At 46.4% G+C, this 22,263-nt stretch overlaps 1 protein-coding gene across 2 annotated transcripts in view; it reads left to right on the forward strand.

Moving 5' to 3' along the window:
* The window catches only part of SLC25A1 (solute carrier family 25 member 1), a 66,654-nt gene that overhangs the window by 14,959 nt on the left and 29,432 nt on the right, over positions 1-22,263 (forward strand). The window contains exon 1 of one of the 2 annotated variants that reach the window (XM_084819558.1): positions 1-15,503. This exon is cut by the window's left edge and continues 14,503 nt beyond it. The exons of the other annotated variant lie outside the window; for it this stretch is intronic. Coding sequence (XP_084675684.1) covers positions 15,428-15,503 — 76 coding nt within the window. The 5' untranslated portion in view covers positions 1-15,427. The remainder of the gene's footprint in view (positions 15,504-22,263) is intronic. 2 annotated transcript variants of the gene reach the window in all.

The raw sequence follows: 22,263 nt of genomic DNA on the forward strand, positions 1-22,263 counted from the left end.
TAAAACCGCCCTCTTCTCTCAGGCATTTGGCAGTGTATAATGAGTGTCTTGATTGTCTCTGGCTGATTGTTTTAGATATATGTTGTGGTATGTTATTTGTGTTATGTCATTATGTGAATAGTTTTTATATTTTATATAATGTATTTTAATGGTTTTAATTTTTGTGAACTGCTCAGAGAGCTTTGGCTATGGGGCGGTATAGAAATACAGTAAATGAAATGATTATAGATTGTAGGTTGGGAATTGATAAGATGTGGGCCAAAACTGGCCTCTGGATGGTCCACTTTTTGTCTGCCAGCCACCAATCGCCTTTGTCCGACTCAGGAGGCAGAATCATAGAATAGCAGGGTTGGAAGGGGCCTACAAGGCCATCGAGTCCAACCCCCTGCTCAGTGCAGGAATCCAAGTCAGAATCTTGACTTGTCGAATCTGACAAGGTTGAATCTTTCAACGCAATGGCCAAATTCTTTTTCACAGAAGCTCCCAGGGGCCGCATTCCAGTAGTAGGTGGGACCAAGGTAGGGATGCTGGAGAAATTTGAGACCGACTAAAATGAGCTTGGATTTCTAAGAATCGACCTGCAGAATCTGCTGCAGACTGGCATCCTTGGCTGCGCGGAATCCGTGGGCTTTCGGATGTTTTTCTTTTACTTTCCCGAAATGTAGGGGTATTTTTTCGTAGGAAAATACGCACGTTTCTGCCGAGACTGGTAAATATACACAGGGAAAAGTTGAATGGACCGGGCGGAAATACGCTCAATGTTATGCACTAAGGTAAATTATGTAAGTTGTTGCGACCCTCTTACAGAGTTATTTGTGTATTTTTTCCACATAACAAAAAAAATTCGAATCTGTCTGTGAACGGATGACGGAACAAAAGGCGCCTGACGATCCGCGAAACACAGATGGGGCAGATTTTACGCGATCTGTACATCCCTAGACTGAGAGCAAGAAGAGTTGGGCCAACGCACCCTAGAATACCAGCCTATTGTAGCTTAACCTCTTACTGTCAGTAACTAAGCCTTAGGAGAGGCATTTTGACCTTTTAGAATGGGGGAAAAAACTGCACAAAGACTGGGAAACCACAAAACGATTGGTGGTTGTGTGAAAGGGGGCATGGCCAAGGAAGGGGTGTGGCTTCTTGGGGATTCCTGGAAGGCTGGATTTGGCTTCCAGACCTCAGATTCTCCACACCTGGCCTTCTTAGTGACTAAAAGTAACCTGTGTTCTTTTTAACCAAACTTCTAACATCTTGGTTCAATATGGAGAGGAAAGTGCCAGAGATGGGTGCTTCCTGGCACCTATTCTTATGTTGGTATAGCTGCCACTTCCTTGCAGCTCCATCCCACTTCGTATTTTAAGTGGAGACGGCCAGGAGTTGATTTGGTATGTTCTTCCTTCTGCTTTGCCTAGCGATGTCTTGGAGAGGTAGGAGTTACGCCACTTTTCTTTTACTGGTCTCTCTCCGTTGGGCTCTGTATTACAGATACGCACGCACGGTTTGCAATGAGCGATCATCCATCTTTCTCTGACAGTTGGCTGACGTTACAAGCACCCACTTTTCATTTTTTCTCTTGAAAGTTTTTGCGTTGTGAATATAGAAAAAGATGTTCATTTTCTGCACCCAGGAAACGAGCTCAGCGGTAGTTCGCGTGTTTTGCATGCAAAAGGTCCCAGGTTCAATCCCTGGCATTCTGGGTAGGCCTGGAGAAGACACTTGTCTGAAACCCTGAAGAGCAACTGCCAAGCTGTAGAGACAATACTGAACTGGACGCGCCAATGGTCTGAGCAGGTATAAGATTGCGTCTTACGTTCCTATGAAATAAGAAGCTCAGGTGAAAGCATGTTTATGCTGTATTTTGAGTCTTGATTTGTTGATCTTCCAAGATTTAGAATTGTTTTGTGTGCAGAGCAGTATGAAGTAGGGGAGAGGAATAATAGGGACAGGAAAGCCTAACACATGGCTTTGGGGGGTTGGGAGGTAGAGAAACGGGCATAATGAAGGGTTGTTTGTAGCTGTGTAAAGAACAGTCATTGCCTCAAGCAGGGGTCTTACAGTCTCGCCCATTGGAATTCCGACTTCCAGCTGCTACAGGATGCTTTTTACACTGATCCATTTATCCCAGATCACTGGCGTGTTGCAGATGATTCTGGGATGCATTGTAGGCTGTGCTTTGTTCGCACTTGGGCATTGTCCTCGCTTGCACAACCTGATGGTGCCCCCTTGAACGCACCTAGCCCTCCCCTGCAGCTGTGTGTTGTAGAGAGGATGATGGTTCAGTGGCGGACAAGCAGCCCCAGTGGGGCAATCCATCAGTAATCTGACAAAGAGCCCTGCTGGATCAGCCACCGCATACGATGCCAAACTGTGCTTTGCTTGTAAACTGAGCAAATGTGTCATTTTAAGTTAGCTCAGTGGAAGATTCAAAGTGTTGGTTCTTAGGAACATAGGGAGCTGCCTTATACTGACCTGATTCACACAGTCACCACAGCCCACCATGGGTTGTTTAAGCTGTGGTGGGCTGAGGTGTGAGCCAGGCGGTTTTCGAATATCCAAGCTGCGGCAACCCCGTGTTGTGTCATCTGAACCTGGGCCGCAGGGGTTGTGCAAGGGTTCGACAACCCTCACATAACCCATGGCCTGTTTTAGGGTTACGTGAGGGTTATTTAACCCTACCATAACCCCTGCAGCCCAGATTCAGACGACATGATGAGCTGCGCCTTGAATATTCAAAATGTCTGCCGGCACGCCCCACAAATAAGCCACAGTGGGCTGTTTGATCGTGCGAACTGACCCACTGAGACAGACCCTTGGTCCATCTAGCCCAGTGTTGTCGATACTGACTGGCAACCACTCTCCAGGGTTTCAAGCAGGATTCTTTCCTAGGCTTACCCAGAAATACTGGGGATCAAGCCTGGGACCTTTTGCATGCAAAGCAGGTGCTCTACCACTGAGCTATGGCCTTTGCTGGAGTTCTTGAATGGTATCTTATAGTGTTGAGCTCTTCTTCATCTTCTCCCTCCCTGGTCTCTTCAAGAACTTCTTGACTTCTGCAGCCTGGACCTGCAAATATATGTTATCCTTTTGGGGCCATTTATAATGCAAACAGTCGTGTCAACCAAGAAGCAAAATATCTGTACACAAAGGGTCAATTCACATGTGTGTATATGGTGCGGAAGGAGGCAAGACCTCTTTGCTGATATAGTAGATCAAGGTTAGGCAGCTTCTGGCCTTCTAGATGTTGCTGGACTTCAACTCTCGTCAGCCCTAGCCAGCATAGCCAATGGTAAGGGATGATGGGAGTTGCAACCCAACAACATCTGGAATGCCACAAGTTGCCCACTCCTGTGCTTGAACATGCAAACAGGTCGCCTAATATGTGTTTAACATTGAACTGCTGCTGCACGGGGTCAAACTGGCCGTGGCACCATTCATACCATCAGCAATTGTGTGCATGGCATTTTAAAAGTCAATTGCAAGCAGAAATGGGGGCGGATTTGGATCCTGAAGTGTGTGAGGGGTGTACCACACCCCTGTGGTCTCAGTCCAGATCAGGACTCCTGCACCTGCTATTTGCGGGGGGGGGGGGGGCAAATGGGAGCTTTTCCTGCCCAATGCAGATAGGTGCAGGGGCCCTGATTTGAACCACGGTGGTGTGGCTTAAAGCCCCCCATTCCTCATACCAGGCTCCAATCTTAATTAGCCCCCTGCAAATATCATATTTAACCCCCCCCACAAATGTGAATGGTTTTGTCCATTAGTGAAGAATTGGGTAGAATACTACCTTTACACCTTTTCCTTTATATCTCCATGGGGCTTGAAGTTATAAAGAAAAATATGCCCCCCTCCCAATGCAATCAAACTTAAAGGAAATTGTATTAGAGGCATGACGAGGTGTTTTCTAGAATTTCAGCCACTCTAGCCATAAAAACTGCCTTGACTTTATTATGCATGAAATCCTCAAATACTTTGTCATGCTCCTAATGCAATTTTTTTTTTTTTGCTGGATAGTGGGAGGTTACAAAAGCAGAAATACCCGAAGTACGAGCCAGTTCCTGTAAAATAAGGGACAAGAACAAGTTGCTTCACCCTCTTTCTCTCTTTCTCTCTCCGGTGTTATCTCCGTTTTTTTGTTGAGTCACCATGTTTACCAGCCTGGCGATGTAATGTGTACAGAGAGGCCCATGTTTAATATTTGCCATTCTTGTATGTGAGCACTTGAGTTCTGGGTAGGGGACTCTTTTGTCATCCAGTGGTAATGTCCTGAGAGGTCCCAGGCGGTCATCATGTGGATCTGCCAGCAAGGAGAGGTGTGGAAAAACAATCGGTCAAACTTGCCTCGAACATTTCTGTTCAATAAATAGAAGAATCCTTCCATCTGATTTCGAGCAAAGGCATCGGATTAGAACGAAATGTCTTTCTCCCTCCTCTCTTTGAGAGTCTGATGTGTATCAGCCTTGCACACTTTCTTTGGAAGCTTTGAACTTACAGCAGGGGTGGTGAACTGTTCTGGCCCTGGGGACTGGATTGGGTCACTGCCTGGGAGCCGGATGACATCAGGGGAGGGGCCCCTCCCTCCATGGGTCCAACAATAAATCAACAATAAAACCAGTAATGAAACACATTTAAAAGTATTGTTTTTAAAGGCAGGAACAAAAATTCAGTATTTTTTAAGAAATGAGCAGCTAAAAACTGGGAGGAGTTGGTTTTGAAACGCAGCGTTCAATACATGTCTTGTATTGTCTTGTGCTCCTCCTCTGGGCGGCTGTGTAGTTTAGGCCGTGTGGGAGACAGGAAGTGATGGCAGAAGTAAGGAGGATCAAGGCCCGCTTAGGACATCGTGGCTAAAAATCTGAAGGCCTAGAAAAAATGGGAGGAGAGACCCAGAATTTTTTTTTTAAAAAATCCCCCAGGATTTTTTGGAAACTCAAAAAAAACATCTCTCCCCTACCCCATTTTTCTGGGGTTTCCCCAGTTTTTCTTTCTTTGTGGGCCTTCACATCTCTAACCATAATGTTCGTTTTGGAACCCGTGAAAATGGGAACAGAACGGAAATTCCTTCTGGCTTTGGCCCCAGGCCGAGCTCTTGGATGGTCTTTTCTGAACGCGCCGTGCTGTCGAAACGGCCAAGACGTTTTCTAGCTAGCCCGTTCTGTGAGGGCTTTAACCTGCGAGCTCTGCTCTTGCAACACGGCAAAGTCCTCTGCTGCAACCCCCCGTTTTTCAGTCACTGGGGCAGGAGATGAGTGACGCTTGGAGTGTGTATGCTTAATCTTTAGCTGGAGCCAAAGGAATGTCTCCCTTGCTGAAGGTCACTGGTGATAAATGTCGCCCTGGAGCCCTGACAGCCATGAAGATTCGCCTTTCCCCTACCTGGCTTGTCAGAGGCCTCTTCCCTTTTTCAAAGCTAGCGACAGCCTTCTGCTCAGCTTCCCGCTGGCCCCGCTGGATCCACTCCTTTGCTGCTACAACAGCATGTTGCTTCAAGCCCAGCCGTTGTGTTGCCCTTCAGAGAAGAGTAGGCTCAGCTGTCTATTTTTAAATGTCTTCCTATTCTGCTAGCAGAGCACTGTGTCGAAACGGCCGGACTTCACATGTTGGATTACTGCAGCTTTCCCCAACCTGGGTCCCTCTAGATGTGTTCGACTGCAGGCTGGGGCATGCTGGGAATTGTAGTCCAGCACATCTGGAGGCAGTGCCGGCCTCAGATTTCTGAGGGCCCTTGGGGAAGACACCTTCAGTGGGCCCCCTCTCTCAGTGGGTCTACCCTCTCACCACAGTTGTCCTCAGCTGCTGCTGTTCCTCATCCTCTTTCTCATCCTTGCTCCCACCTGCTGGCTTGACAGGCAGAGAGCCAGGGAGCAAGTCGGCTGTGGCATCCCCTGCTCCTCCTCCTCACCGCCACCGTTGTCTGGGCCAGAGCGAGAGGCAGGTGAACAAGCAGGTTCCAGTGGTGAAGAAGAGGAGCAACTCCAATGGGCACCTGCCGGGGTGTGGGCCCTTGGCAGGCGCCAAACCATGTGTACCTTTGATGCCGTCTCTCTCTAGAGTGCAACACATTTGGAAAAACCAGATGACAGTCTTATTCTGCATCTTCAACCCGCAAGCCTACCAAACTTGGTGCAGAGGCTGAGCAGAGTTGGTGCTTCCAGCAGAGGCTGAGCAGAGTTGGAGTTTCCAGCGGAGAACAGCGTGTGCAGACTGACTTTCTTTCCAAGATCTGTCAATTTTGAAGGCAGTTATTGCACTGGGATGTGTCTTCTTACCTCTTTCCCAGCCTCCTTGAAAACAAGGGCACAGAGCAGGAGTTTGCACTTGAAATGGGGAATGTGATCTTAAAAACACATGCCCCATCTTTCATTCCAGGGAGCACACTCCATTTCTCTTGCATTGTGTTTCCCTATTTGCACTTGAAATGTAGAATTGTGTCCTGAACATGTGTACCACGTTTCATTCTAATGTGCTGACATTCAAGAGGATTAAGCTCATGGGGTGCCCGGGAAGGAGGGTTACCCTGGTGCCCCCTGCATTGGTCATGCCACTGTCCCTATCCCCAGTTGTCTTCTTTTCCTCTAACCATTTCTAGGGAAAGCAAAGAGATGAGCAGACCTTTGCATTTTCTTCACTAAAATTGTCAAAAATCCTACACCCAGTTAACCTCGATTTTTCACTTGGCAAAGCTGATTTTTGTGACCTGCATAAAAATGCAAATTTGGCACATATTTGTTGCTTGTCATGCATTATGGGAAATACCAAAGAGCTATGTAGGGCACTAAAGCCCCCTCCCCTTAAATTTTGCACTGTGCCATAGTCCAAAGTGCTGACCCAGGTTGAAACAGTGGTAGCAGGATACCGATTACTTCCTTTAAAAAGACTGTGTAACCCCTTTCTCGTACCACCTTTTAATTCTTTTCTCTGGGACAGGGCAATGATTTTTGTGAGAAATCCGTAGTTAAGTTTTTGTTGATCCTGTTTATACAGCTTCATTTACAGTCTCTGGATGTTTTTAAACATCCCTTATTAAAATGTGTTTGTGTATGTGGCAGGGTGTTGTTTTCTAGTTTCCTTATGAGCATCTTTCACTCACACTCCGCTGCACCATAGGTTATGTAGTCTTGAAGGTGCAGAAATGGTTCTTCTAATCCTCATGCATGATATTGTGAGAGTACAGAATACACTTACTAAGTGATTGCACAGTGGATCTGTTGAAAGTGATGTGGTTTTTAAGAAACCTCCCTACTGTTTTGGAACACACTTTGGCATTTTAATGGACCTCTTAACTTTAGCGTTGTACTAGTTAGAATTTAACAGCAGCTCTTTGAAGGACTTGAACTCATAGGTAAATGCCTCTTGAGCATGATGTGCAAGTTCATAAACTAATTGCAAGGCCTCCATAGGTGGGGTGGTGGTAGGATGAGATTATGACAGTGCTTTTATGCAATTACCAATCAGGTTTTCTCTTTCCCCCACTCTCTCCCTCCCTGCCTCCTTGTGTCTCAGCCAAGTCATCTGGAAAGGCTCTCAGCAAGGAACCACTCGTACAAAAAGAAACTGGAAAAAGCTAAGAGATCCTTGGGGCAGATTTTGAAATGCTAGTCTTTATACAGGGCAGCGGTCTCATTACCTTTGCACACAGCACATAGGTAACTATGGAATCTGGTCCCTCGAGAGCCACCAACTAAGAGAGCTTTAAAAGGCCATACACCAATGGGGGCTTAGCTGGCAGTGACTTACCAAGAAAGGGATCTTGGGGTTGTTGTTTTTTACAGAATAGTCAAGCACTGAATGCATATACCAAGCTCCTGAAAGTGCTTTTGTTTGTAATTTAAAACAAGCAATCAAGTTCCTAGCCCTCATGGTTACAGAGGGAGCCTTTAAGAACTGAGTATGAAATCTCTGCTGGAGCTGGGCGTGGGCATGATTTCCCCAGGGCTGGCTTTATCAAATTAATGCATGGGCGAAACGGTGTGCTTTGCCAGCTGGTACTGGATTGCCAAATCGAGCAGTTCAGAGAAACCGCCTCTCTGTTCTTTCTTTTTCTTTTAACTAGTGGGTTTGGGTGCCATATTGTGCTCGCAGGCCTCTTACCTGGGCAGGGTGCCCAGCTATATGGGAGGGCTTTGTGTCAAGCCCTATATAATCTCTTGCCCGAAGGAAGAGATAGATTTTCACCTACCAAGAGCTCTCTCTCTGTCTCTGCCTGTGCAGCAGCGATTTAAGCAAGCAGTTTTCTTTTTGAAGAATCTGCCCTCTCTGTCTCTCTCTCCACTGCCCTTCCTATCCTTGGGCAAGCTTGCTTCTTTGAGTTTCCCTAAATGTCTCTTCCTTGAAGTTATTTTAGTTGTCGGTAGCGAATGGACCCAGCTTCTCACGGGTTGGAATAGCCCTTTGTTTTATACAGCAAAGCCTTCAAGCAGATTTACACAGCTGTCAGAGCTGGACACATCTGCCTGCCCCATCTGAGTGATGCCACATCTGCTGGCACCCCTAGGCATGGCCCCTGCCGTGGTACACCCCTATAGACCCCTAAGGGAGGGTTCTGTTCGCTCCATTCCCTGGAGGGGGGCTGCCACACAGCAAGGGGGGGGGCAGGTGTATACCTCTGTCCCTTGACCTACTAATCCTGCCTGGCTTCAAGCTGTATTGATGGTGAGGCTATGCACTGGTTAGGGAAGTCTGCCCCTAGTGACTGAAAATGTTACTGCAGGCTTCAACCACATGGACATATTTAAATTTAATTAAAATTAATTAATGCATTTAAAAAAAAACCCAAGATGCACACCCCTAGGCTACACTTAGTATGCACGCTGAGTTTCAGGTGTCTAGGTTTTGTGGCCTTGGAGCTATGGCCTGGACAGACAGACAGGTGCTCCCGCTATTATTATTATAGAAGATATTATATCACACCTTTTCATTCTCATTACAAGCCCCCAAATTGGCTTACGATGACTAAAACAAATTAAAATGGCCCAGGCTGGCCCCTCACCTTGTTGGAAAGATCGATAGATGGTTTTGTGTGTGGGTTGAGACTTTGCTTGGGTGACACCTGCAGACTCTTGGCCCTGCTTGGCCTCTCGTGTCCCTCAGGACAGCCTGCTGGTGGTGACAACAGCAGGAGGAGGCGCCTTCGTGGAGGTGGTCTTCAGGGTTGGTAGAACGGCTCTTCCCTCTCAACTCCCTCAAGACAGCTTGCTGGAATGGCTGATGGGAGAACCAGAGATGCCTCAGCTTCCTGGAATTCTCTGAACTTCACTTCAGAGCTTGGATTGGTTCCTTCCTGTTCTCGGCTGCGACCTCGTTTCAGTTTCTGCAAATGGGAGAAGTTGCACATTTTGAGAAAGTTATGCGTGTTGCAATTATGCATGGTGCAAGTTATAATTATGCGTGGTGTGGAGAATGTGGCTAGGGAGACCTTTTTTCCTTCCCTCTTAATACTAGAACCCAGGGTCATCCCATGAAGCTCATTGGTGGGAGATTCAGGATAGATAAAAGCAAGGACTTCTTCACCCAGCACACAGTTAAACTATGGAATTTGCTACCACAAGATGTAGTGATGGCCACCACTTTGGATGGCTTTAAAAGGGGGGTAGACAAATTCCTCCTAGAGGATAAGGCCGTCAGTGGTTACTAGTCCTGATGGCTCTATGCTCCCTCCAGTATCAGAGGCAGCATGTCTATGTACACCACTTGCTGGGGAACATAGGTGGGAGGGTGCTCCTGCACTCATGTCCTGCTTGTGGGTTTCCTGTGGGCAGCTGGTTGGCCACTGTGTGAACAGAATGCTGGACTAGATAGACCCTTGGTCTGATCCAGCAGGGCTCTTCTTATGTTCTTAAATTTGCGCATTTTTCAAATGCACATTTTGTGAATGTGAACACATATTTGGGAACTTGCAAACATTTTTTGAGAACATGTGCCCCCGTTCGCATTTGGGGTTACAAACAGGGCATTTTCAAGTGATTTGCAAATGGAAGTGAAATTCTCGTACGTTTGCAATTGGAGATGTGTTCTCATACATTTTTCTCATACATTTGAGAAATTCTCAAATTGAATTTGAGAAAGTTGAGAAATTGAAATTTGAGAAATTGAATTTGAGAAATTCTCATACATCTGCAGATATTCTCATACATTTCCATTTGCAAACGGAAGCAAAATTCTCATGCAAACGGGGCATTTTCAAGTGATCTGCAAATGGAAGCAAAATTCTCATACATCCCTAGCTGGTGGTGACAATTGAAGGAGGAGCAGCCTTCATGAGGGTGGCCTTTGGCAGGGCTGGTGGAATGGTGGCATGCTAAAGGGCGAGCCTGGATAGGTTCCACTGGTGGGCCCTGTCCCTGCCAGAGGTTGCCACATGCTGAAGCCAAGCCTCATGGCAGGATGCCTGTAGGTAGTCAGCAGTTCTTTATCGTACTCCTTGCAACACAACCCAGAGGGAGAGAATGTTCATCAAGGCCACCATCTTGAAATGAAGTACACTCTAAACCAGCAGCTTGCGTTACATCCTTGTGTTGCAAAACACTCGCAAGCAGCTGGTTGCAGACTCACCTGGAGTGACGTAAAAGAGCCTCCTCTGCCCGAATGTGTCATCAGCACCACGCCGCAATCCCCAGGATTAAAGTAAACAAGGAACTCGGCCTGAATGATGCATTCTGACCTCAGTTTTTTCCAAATTAAGAGCAACTTGGCTGGAGCGCAGAAGCCTTTATACAGCAGTTTTGTGGCCAAAAAGGAAGCCACACTTAACTCAGGGAAAACTTTTGAAACACCAAAAACCAGCAATCAAGTCTGCAAGCTACAAGCAGAATTGCAACTGACAGTTCACACTTCAGGGGCCCAGCCTGTTTCCCTCTCATTCGCAAACTTTACACGCTCATCCGGCTAGGATTTGTACCACCCCCATTTTCACTCAGGCACAGTTTCCCTGATCCAGATTGCGACCCTAGCATGGGATGCAGAGGGGCTTTCAAAATCTTGCCTATGTTAGAGTAAAAATGAAAAGACGATATAGCTGCTAGACGCACATTTAAAGCCATGTCTGTTTTGGCCCTAAGACTGGATGCAGCTGTCTGTGTTAGACTCAAATTAAAGGTGATGAAAATCGCAGAGATGGAATTGGCATGACTAGTTTTTTACTTTGTGCAAATGGTCCCTTGAAATTCTCCACCCTATTTGTGTGTGTAGAGGTGTGTGTGTGTATGTGTGCGTGGGAGGTTTTCACCAAATTTACCCTGTCAGAGGAGAAATTCTCTAACAGTTTCTCAGGCTTGGAGTTTACCATTAACAGCACTAGTAACACAGGCACTTTCATTTTTTCTGATGTTTCCCCCCCTTTGCAGCTGTTGCAATTGACAGCAGCAGCAAGTGTGTCGGGCAGCCTGGGAGCCATTTTGCATCCCCCACGATGCTCTGGGCCTGGCATCGCTCCGGGGCATTGTGGGTGGAAAATGGCCACCAACAGAAAAAATGGTGGATAATTTTCAGAGAAAAGTTTGCAAAGTGACCTCTTCCTTCTATGAGTGAGAGAAAGAAATCTTGTAAACTTTCCCAGGGGAAAAAATATCTGACAAATTTCAGGTCATCTCTAGTTTTCTGGTGTAAATAGCTGGGGTGGGAGGGGAGAAGAGAGAAGCAGAACAGGAGTCTGAAATGTGGGCAGTTAAAAAATGAAAAAACATTACCCCCGCCCAAGTGCTGAGATCCCAGTGAAAATACCTCCCTTCCCCCACAGATTGTTAGCCCAATGAGGAAAGCCTTTGTTGGTTCACAACAGAGGCTTCCTTTTGAGGCTGAACAGCAAGACTGTGAAGGGGTGTGTGATTTTCATCAAGACTGCAGTGGGGGGGGGGTAAAAACACACACACACACACACTTCTCCCCATCTGCCACAATCCCAGTCCTGCTCAACCTGCCCACTTCCTATAGTGGTTGTCGTGGAGGGCCTTCTCGGTGGTGGCTTCTAGGCTGTGTTGCTGAAGGGGGGTTTAACTGGTTCTTCTTTCTGTGCTGTATCCTCATTGGATGTTGGCGGTCACTCTGTCCCACATAAACTTACTTACTGCTGTTCGAAATAAAGAAGTCGATATTATTCCTGTCCGCTGTCTCAAATTCCGCAGACATGATGTCATATGTCGTCCCAGTCCTCTTTTCCCCTCCACTTTGCCTTGCATTATGAGTTATAAAAGTCGATATTTCTCATTATGCATTATATGACCGAAGTATGATAGCTTCTTTTCTTTTACACATTTCTGAATTTCTTTGGCTTTTCCCATTCTCTGCATTATGGTGTCCTTTGGTACATAATGTTTTAGGTGCCATGCATTTCTTTATTGCGGTGTTTTAAATTGTGTTTTTAATTTAATTGTTTTTTATGTTAAGGTTTTGTTTTTAATCTGGATTTTATTATTACCCACCATCAGCACCATTTTTGTTTTTTTTGGGGGGGGGGCAGGCAGAGTCAAATGAATAAATATTTACATAGAAACGAAACACGTGTACACATCAATAGTTTTCACACAGCTAATATCCTAGTTGGTTCAGCCTGGAGCTGGGCCAAAAGTAGCTCGCATTATCTGGGAACTGGTTCAACGGCTTTGGGGCATGATGGTTGAACAGAGCTTCTATGGCAGCCTTCCCAAACTGGTGCCCTCCAGATGTGTGTCGGACTACAAAGCCCATCATCACCCAGCCAGCGTGTTCTGTGAATACCAGTTGTGCCCCCTGCCCGTCCCCAGCAACAGGAGTGGAAAGTTTGCCTTTATGTCCTATTTGCGGACTTCCCACAGGGATCTGGTTGGCCACTGAGGAAAATGGACCATCGTCCATTCCCTTCCGATGCCGAGCAGCTCTGCCCCCCACCCTACTCGTGCCGTTGGCCACCGAAGCCTTGTCTACCCCAGTGATGGTATTCCAGCAACAGGGTCCAAAATGAAGCCCAGGATGGTTAACCTCTAACTCCAAACATCTGAGAACTGAAAAATCGCACACTTCTGGTATGGGAAAAAACTGAACTGGAAGCTACCATGAGGCTTTCTCAGCCAGTCCAAAAGCCCAGCCTTTTATATTTTTTCCGGATCCGATGGCTGGAGCGGGGGCCAAGTTGGGCTGAGGTGGTGCTTGTTTTTTCCTCCAGCCCGAAAAGAATAGTTGTGTTCAGAGACCTTTGTTACCTTTTTTTTTTGCGAATGGGGGAGAGCCTTTAGAACGGCGTTAATCTTCGATGGGATCAGCTCATGAGGACCCTCTGGCACTGGCACATGAGAACAAATGCAGAGGAGTAACGGCGCCACTGGTAACGAAGGACAGGGTGTGTGTCCAAAACCTGTTTCTCAGGTAACATGAGAAGGAGCCAAAGTTGAGTCTTGAAAGATACCCGATTCTTGTAGCACCCGCTGCTCCAACCTGCTGCTCTTTAGAGGTATCGGACTATACCTCCCATTATCCACAGCCAACCATGTTGGCCAGTTTGATGGGAGTTGTAGTCCAATACATCTGGAAGGCGGCAGGTTGGGGGAGGGTTGCTGTGGAGTGTCTCTGGGGGTGTGGGGTGTGGCATGCCCTCTTTCGTTCTGCCAGCAGAGATTTCAGTGTATGTGCCTTTGGGCTGTTGCTTTATGACTTCCTGGACTCCTAAGCGTGTGGGAAAAGTTCTGAGGCATCTTTTCTATAATTTCTGTGTCTTTGTGCCGAAGCCTGTAAAACCATTCTATTGCCCGAGATTATTTTGTAATGGCTGGGGGAGCAGATGTCATGTGGTGGTTTCTGGCTTGTGAACTTTTCTTTCCCACGAACACCTGGGAGTAGCTGTCACAAAAGAGAACTGAAGAACTGGTTCTCCCGCCAGCCTGGGGACAAGGGTGGTCCCGAAGTGGCCCAGGGCATGATGGGACATCGGGCCACCATGCTTTCGGCAGACCTTCAACATCTGGTCTGCTGTCAAATGTAGGGCCTGCTGTTCGTCTGGAGATGGGTTTGGGTTTTTTTGTTTGGCAATGTGAAGATAAATAAATACGCTCACATTTTCTTAGCACTTGAGTAGAGCTGGAAGAATACTGGATGTCTTGAGACTTCCAGGTTCAGAATAAATGGTGGTGCCTTCCAGCAGAATAGTTTGTTGAAGCTGTCCTAGCTGTTCTAGCTGCACAGGAATTGGAGCGCTTTGAAGGAATGGGAGTAAATTTCGTTTAGAGCTGCAGCTGCAAACAGTGTTGGACTTTGCAGAGTAACCTTTTATGTATTATTTATTAATTGCATTTATACCTCGCCTTTTTTCCTCTTGCAAGGAACCCAAGGCAGCTTACATTATCCTCCTCCTCTCCATTTTATCCTCACAACAACAACCCTGTGAGGTGGGTTGGGCTGAGAGTGTGTGACTGGCTCAGAGTCACCCAGTGAGCTTCCATGGCCGAGTGGGGACTAGAACCCGGATCTCCCAGCTCCTAGTCCAACACTCTAGCCACTACACCACACTGGCTCTCCTTTTGGCCACAAACAGTACACTGTTCAGTAATTGTGGGGATTCCAGATCTCTTTTTCAAAGTTAGCTTTGTCAGTTTCTCTCTCTATATTAAAAAAAACCCATCTCTCTCCCTAGCTAGAATAGCATTTTGAGCATTTTGCAAGCTGTGGCTTGTGCTTATTGGATAATGATCAAACTGTCGTTAGTGAGAAGTAACACAACTTGTTTTTCCCATGCCCAAACCCAGGTTCTCCCTCTCTTTAAAGAAAATAAAAAAATAAATCTGGGGTGCAGAACTACTTTCAGCCCAAGGGCCAAATTCCATTTCGGAGAAACTCGCAGGGACCACGTCGCAGTGGTTGGTGGGGCCAAAGACAAAAGGGGCCACGCCAAAATCACCAAAAATACCAGCCTATTATAGTTTACAGCTCTTACTGCCAGGAACTAGGCCGTAGGAGAGGCATTTCAACCTTTAGAATGGGGGAAAACTGAACAAAGCCCGGGAAACCACCAAATGATTGGAAAGGGATCAGGGGAAAGGGGGTGACCCTGGGGAACCCTGGAGGGCTGAATTTGGACCCTAGGCGAGCCGGATTTAGTCCCTCGATCTGAGATTCTGCAACCTAGTCTTAATTCTTTAGACGTTGACTGCCTCTGGCATGATTTTTCCAAATTAATGTGCCATACAGGAATAATCTGATGCGCACTTCCGGGCGCCAACTTTTTAATGCAGAAACCCAAACCTGCAAGGCAGTTTCTCATTGAATAGAACCGTCAGCATGCATGGATCATTTTTTTCCCCTTGTGGGCCTGCCGGCAGCTTTGTCATCATGAGTCCTGAAAAGAAGGCTCAGCTGATCCTGTTTTAACTCCTCGGCTTGGGCATTGACTGGGTGTATCGCTGGCTAGCCAATGACGCCGGCAGGGTGCCTCTTATGCTGAGTCATGCTTGGGTGGTGTGCCTTGTGAATGACAGTAGGGGGAAGGATGACTCTGCTGGTTGACAGGGGTGGAATGCGAAGGCGGATTCTCATTGCTGGGAGAGGTCAGCTTTCAGGGCCTGATCTGTGTGTGTGGTCGAGCGCATGCCAGCCAGAACAGAAATAAAATGCATCACAGCTGCGCCTTGTCAGATGCATAGGCTGCTGGGTGGCCCTTATTTTGGAACGTGACTAGTAGTGGGGAGAGTGTTTGTTTGTTTGTTTGTTTGTTGTGTTACTGCAAAGGAAGATGGCTGCTTTTTGCAGATTAAATATTGTATCTCCAAACCACCCTTTTAATTTTAAGCTCCTTGGAGGAAGGGCAGGCTATCAGTGTAATAAACCTTCAACCCTTCCCTTTTGCATATGGGAAGGCAAAAGAGCATCCAGTGATAGGCACTCACACAAACACATCCAACCTTCAAGAGACAATTGTATTTTTTTTTTAAAAAAAAAAGCTTGGCTTGCATTAATTGGAGGTGGCTGATGGCCTTCATCTGAGAGTGGGTGTAAAGTTTGCTTGTATGGCCAGAGCGATTTAAATGTGCATTTGCTGAATGATGGGAATGGAGCGAGACATGGTTTTCTTGATGCGCTCTAACTTGCAATAAAGCTTGGTAGTCAACTGTCTGTGCTGCAAGAAACTCCCATGTGGAAATTGTGATGGCAAGGAGTCCTTTCTCATGATAGGTCTAGGGACGTATGAATTGATCAGTTTTGGTTTCTCTGTTTTTTGTTTTTCCAATCTTAAGTTTGGTTTGTCCCAGTTGCTGAGATAGTTGTGTTTTGTTTTTTAAAAAAGGTTGCATGAAAATTTATAAGCAATTTTGTGCACATTTCTTCTCAATATGTGCATTTTCATGTAAGTTTTGCCTAATATACACATTTTGTGCAAGCCATTTTCCTGGTACAATGCATTTTTGAATGTTATTTCCCCAAATATATGCCTTTATGTATGCATTTTTTGATTGAAGAACTCCATCGCAAAATTTGCAGAACTGCGAATTTTAAAGGATAACTGAGTGTCAGTTCACATAGTGGTCTGAAAGTGCAAACTTAGGTTTTTCTCCCCCCGCCCTCTTTCCTGTTGGATTGCAAGCAACTATTTAGCTCAGCCTTCCCCAACCTGGCTCACCCCAGATGTTTGGGACTACAACTCCCATCATCCCCGACAGTTGACCATGCTGGCTAGCGTTGATGGGAATTGTCTGAAACACCTGAAGGCACCCCGGTTGAAAAGGACTGATTTAGCGGAATGCCAGATGAATTGCACATTGTAAAAGGAGGCTGCTTGTCTAAGCCTATATGTAGTTTTGCATAAAGAGGGCTGAGATAAACATCTATCTGTTGTTTGAAATACAGGGACAAAACTTCTTGGATCTACAGTGTTAGGAGCTCTCGAATGCCAAGCCGGCCAGTTTTAGCTTTTGGGAACAGGTGATGCCATAGTAAAACTTTAAGCTGGCATAGGACACTTTGATATTAACAGAACAATCCTATACTCAAATTACACCAGCTGAGGGGCTATAAGGGAGCATTCCTCAGTCTAGTGTCTTCGGGATGTGTTGGGACTACAACTCCCAGCATCCCCCAGGGAAGGCTGGGATTTGATAGAAAGTGGAATACGCTGCTGCCATGATAGATACGCTGGAGGAACTGGATCCAGGGCTGGGCTCAAAGGTAGGCATGGTCAGGCACCTGCTGGGGGCCCACACACCATCAGGGGTGCACTGACAAGAGCTCCCTGGAGTTGCTCCTCCTCCTTGCCATCGCAACCTGCCTCTTGCTCAGACCACGGTGGGGGTCAGAAGGAGGAGCAGTTGATGCCATGGCCTCCTTGCTCCCTGGCTCTCTGCCTGTCAAGCAAGCAAGCAATAGGAACGATGAGGAAGAGGAGGAGGAGCAAGAGCAGCTGGTGACCATGGTGGTGAGAAGGTAGGTTCACGAAGGGAGTGGGCCCATTGAGGGTGTCCTGGTCAAGGGCCCTCAAAAACCTGGAGCCAACAGTGACTGAACCTTTGACCTTCTGCAGGCACGCTGCCCCGATTCCCTTAGCCCCCCACTTCACTTCAGTGCCCAAACATACACAGACGAGAGGCCTCAGTCTACAGCTTTTAATCCATTGCTTCACAGGGTCCTACAGATGCAAATTCTCAGAGAAACTCTCTGTCTACAAGGAATGCTTTCAGGGGATCCAAATGGGATTTACGAGAGTTGCCCGCCATTTGAAGAGGGAGGCGGTCTCACTAGCCTAACTTAAGGGGGGGAATTCCCTCTCTTCTCATGAGGCCTCTAAGTGCAGCTTCTCACGCAAAGCCATTCGGGTAGACCGTCTAAGTTCCCCCCGACCTTCTCTCTCTCTCTGCTCTGCGTATGAGCCTGGCATCTATTAGGTCAACCTCCTGTTCGCAGCCTCTCACGGGGGAGTGGGTGAGGAGGGACCCTCAAGCTCAGCCATCTGTACGTTTGTAACCTGAGAAGCAGGCCTACTCATATCTGGACCAGCCTGGGAAAACACCTCCCTCGTGTCTGATGGTTCTCCTTCAGCATCTGAACTGCTGTGTGAACAGAATGCTGGACTAGGTGGAGCCTTGGTCTGATCGCGCATGGCTCTTCTTATGTTCTTATTTAAAATATGTATATACTGCCTTTCCTTATTTAACATTCAAAGTGGATAACAAATAAAGCACAGTGAAAATAAATGAATTCTTTGAAATTAGCAGCAAGAGGACACTGAAACCACAGTCGCATCACAGCAAAATGTAGGCAGAATTCTACTCCCAAAGCATGAGAAAATAAACCTTGTCTGTATTTGGTAACTGAGCAAGAACATTGGGCCTCACTGAGAATAATTGATCAGATTGGGGCGCTAACTTGGATCCAAGGGCCTGGTGTGTCCAGATTGGCTTGTGTGGGTCAGCTGACTGTATTCCTGCTGGAATTACAGCTTAGGGGATGCCCGTGAGCTGCAAAACGTATTGTACTGGTGGCAAAGCAAGTATGATGCTGTTGGTAGCTCCTTTTTAAGACAAAGGTGGCCGTGTGTCCTATTTTACAGAGGACAGTCCTCTCTTTGTAGGCATCCTCTATTTGAAGGGCTGTCCAGTCCAAGTCCAGTTGAATGATAAAGAACCCTAAGAAGGGAGAACAGGAGGGGCCTTGAAGTTGTCCAACCACAGTTAGAACATGATCCTGGACAGCAGATTGAGCAGGCAGGCACTAAAGAGCCAGTGTGGTGTAGTGGCTGGAGTGTTGGACTAGGAGTCAAGAGACCCGGGTTCTAGTCTCCACTCAGCCATGAAGCTCACTGGGTGACTTTGGGCCAGTCACAGACTCTCAGCCCAAGCCGTCTCACAGGGTCATTGTTGTGAGGATAAAATGGAGAGGAGGAGGGTTGCGTACGCCACCGCCTTGGATTCCTTAAGGAGGAAAAAAGGCGGGATATAAATGTAATAAAATAAATGAATAAATAAGGTAAGTAAGTCGTGGTCTCTTCCAACATGATGAGATGTACTGTCTTTCTCTTTAAATTAGAGTCATTATTTCTAAAGTTGCATCGATGCATATAAATCAGCATATGCAAATCTGTGTCTTTTGGAGGCCTGATGCATTTCCTCTTTCTTGGCCGTTTCAGTACTCTGTGTGCGTGTGTGCAATATTTATTTTATTTTAGTTAAAAGTATTTTTATGCCGTTCCTCAGCCAAAAAGACTTCTGGACTGGCTCACACGCAGTCAGTAGAGCAGGACAGACCCTGCCCACAGGCTTACGATCTAAAAAGTCACGACACACAAGGAAAAAGGGAAGAGAATAAGAAAAAAATGAAGTCGTCTTTCGGCAGGGCTGGTGGAATGGCTCCACTTCCTCTCCTCATCTGCCTGAGTGCAGCTTGCTGGAATGGCTGGTGGTGGTGGTGATGGCTGAGGGAGGAGGAGATTTCATGGGGATTGCCCTTAGTAGGGCTGCTGGAATGGCTTGCTTCCCCCTTGGGCTGGCGCTCGCGCGCGCTCTCTCTCTCTCTCTCCCTCTCTCATTTATATTGTTTGCTGATGTTAGATTTATGTGGAGACTTTCTTTACTGTCCCTTAAGGCAATCACAGGTTCTAGAGTGGGAGTTTTCATCAGCTAATGCATCCAAAATGTCCCTTTTGCCTTAAGGCAGGGATGTGGGTTGGTGTGTGTGTGTTTTCTCTTCCTTACAGAATTGCCCTAATGCAAGGCCAAAAACTATGCTTGCGTATTGTTTCCCCTGTAAAGCGCTTCTGAAAGTCTCCTTTTTTCTCTCTCTCCCTGCCCCAATTTAGCATTTCTTAAGAAAGAAACACTGTATTTACTGAACTCCCCCCCCCCTTCTCACTGTGTATTGCTTGCATGCACGCAGGCTCTGTATGCCAAAGCTGTGATGCAAGAGAGAACAATTAGGGGTTTTTTTTTTTTTTTTTTGCAAGATATACCCACCAAAATGAAAGGTGTGTAGGCATATCAGGGTGCCTGCATTTGAGTGGAGGTCCCTGCTGCAAGTATAGCTCACTATTTTTTCTTTCCTTTTCTTTGGAAAGGCCTGTTACAAACACTGTATTATGTGTATTTGAAAAGAAAATTAGTGAATACATTATCTTGGTTGGCATCATTTGGGGATCTGCTTTTGGCCCAGTGCCGTTCTGTCTGCATACTCTTGAAGTCTCATGGCTTTCAGCATCGCTTATGCATCAACAGTTCCCAGCTGTATTTCTCCTTCTCTGCCCTTTTCCCCGTCCCTTCATCCAGTCTCACCTCTCCCAACTGCCTGTCTAAAATTTATTCTTGGACGTCTCACTGCCATCTCAAACTCGGCATGTTTCGAGACTGGATAGCGCTATCTTTCCTCCCAAGCCACACTCTCCTTGGTCGGTCTCTCTGTCTATTGATAATGACACACTGTTAGCTTCAACCTGTTCTCATACATTGTTGTTGTTCAGTCGTTCAGTCGTGTCCGACTCTTCATGGCCCCATGGACCATAGCACGCCAGGCCTTCCTGTCCTGCGCTCTCTCCCCCAGCGTGCTCAAGTCCATATTCATTGCATCGGTGATGCTATCTAGCCATCTCATCCTCTGCCGTCCCCTTCTCCTTTTGCCCTCAGTCTTTCCCAGCATCAGGGTCTTTTCCAGAGGGTTTTCTCTTCTCATTAGGTGGCCAAAATATTTGAGCTTCAGCTTCATTACATGGGAACAATCATGAGGGGATGGGCATCTGATGGGGAATGGAACATTAGACTATGTTCAGGCAGGCATTTGGGGTGGGTTAGGGTATTTTTTTAAAAAAAAATTATGGTAGAATTTTATTGTTTTAAATTGTTTTATGGTGTGTTGTACATCGCCCAGAGTGGCTGGGTGACCAGCCAGATGGGCGATTAATAAATTTAATAAATAAATAAATAAATAAATAAATAAATAGACTAAAGCAGGAGTGTTGAGCCTCTTTGAACCCAAGGGCCACATTACACTTTGGAAAAGCTCTCAGGGGCTGCATTCCAGTGACGGGCAAGGCCAAAGGGAAAAGGGGTGGGGCCAAAAATATCAGCATATTCTAGCTTAGAGCCCTTTCTGCCAGTAACTAAACTTTAGGAGAGGCATTTCAATGTTTTAGAATGGCGGGGGGACTGTGCAAAAGCCCATTGATTGAACACGGAAAGTGGATGTGTGTATCCCCCGTTAAATGTTAAGGAGACGGTTTGTGGCCAAGCAGTTTACTAGTTCTCAGTGTGCAGAGGAGTATTTTTTCGTATGGAGGAGTGCGCCATCCTTTTGAGCCCCCACCTGCTGTCTGAAGTGGTACATCCCAGACACAGTTTGCCACCTTCAATGAAGCCAAAGTCATCTTGAACAAGCGTGGGAATGTTCAGACTTACCAGAATTTTCTTTGGATAGGAATTGTTCACCGCCCTTTCCTTTTGTCCTTGTTCAGTGCCGGTCGTTCGATTCAGGCTCAGAGGCCTCCAGAGTGGCTGTAATTGTAGGCCTTTTTATTTGTTTCATACTGAACAAGTACACTTTGTGATAGAAAATTGCATTTTTATATTTTTGGATGCTGTGCTATCTATAGCTGTCTCCTGAGGATCACCATGGGAGGTTGTCCCACTGAAACATGTGTCCATGAAGATTCATTCCAGAAAAAAAAAATCTTGCTTACTATATAGAACCCTAAATATTTAGTGTTACGTATTCCTGTTTTTATATTCTGTGTGTGTGTGTGTGCGCGCGCGTGTGTGTTCCTAAATTGTTGGGGGGGGGGGAAGAAAAATTGTTGGCAAGAAAAATTGTTCTTGCCCAAATGTTATGTAACAATTCAGTAGTTAACTACCATACATGGTTATTTGTTTATTTGATTTATTTAAAACATTTCTATACTGCCTTTCTTGAGCCAATCAAGGCTGTTTACAAAAATTCAGAAAACAAAAATCACAAAGACATAGCAAAATATTGAAAACAACCTTAAAATCATAACAGTTTTTAAAAGCCAAGTTAAGAAGATGGGTCTTGACCTCCTTCCTGAATGCAGAGAGACTGGGGACCAGCCGGAGTGCATTCTAGAGTTTGGGAGAAACACAGTAGAAAACGCTTTCCTATATACCCAACAAACAGGCCTCTGTAAGCAAAGGTGTCTTCAAAAGGGCCTGTCTTTGGCATGTGTGTGTTTGGGGGTGCGGGGTGGGCTTCTCCTTACCCAGTTTCTTCAAGGTGAGGCTGACCAGCCATTTGTTAGGAACGTTCTAGCTTTGGATTTCCTGCATTAAGCCAGAGGTGGACTAGATGGCCGCTGAGGTCCCCTCCCACTCTGTATTCTTA

The sequence above is a fragment of the Heloderma suspectum genome, chromosome 13 (assembly GCF_057233095.1).
Source record: "Heloderma suspectum isolate Gila_16-S chromosome 13, 16-S_ref, whole genome shotgun sequence".
Lineage (NCBI taxonomy): Eukaryota > Metazoa > Chordata > Lepidosauria > Squamata > Helodermatidae > Heloderma > Heloderma suspectum.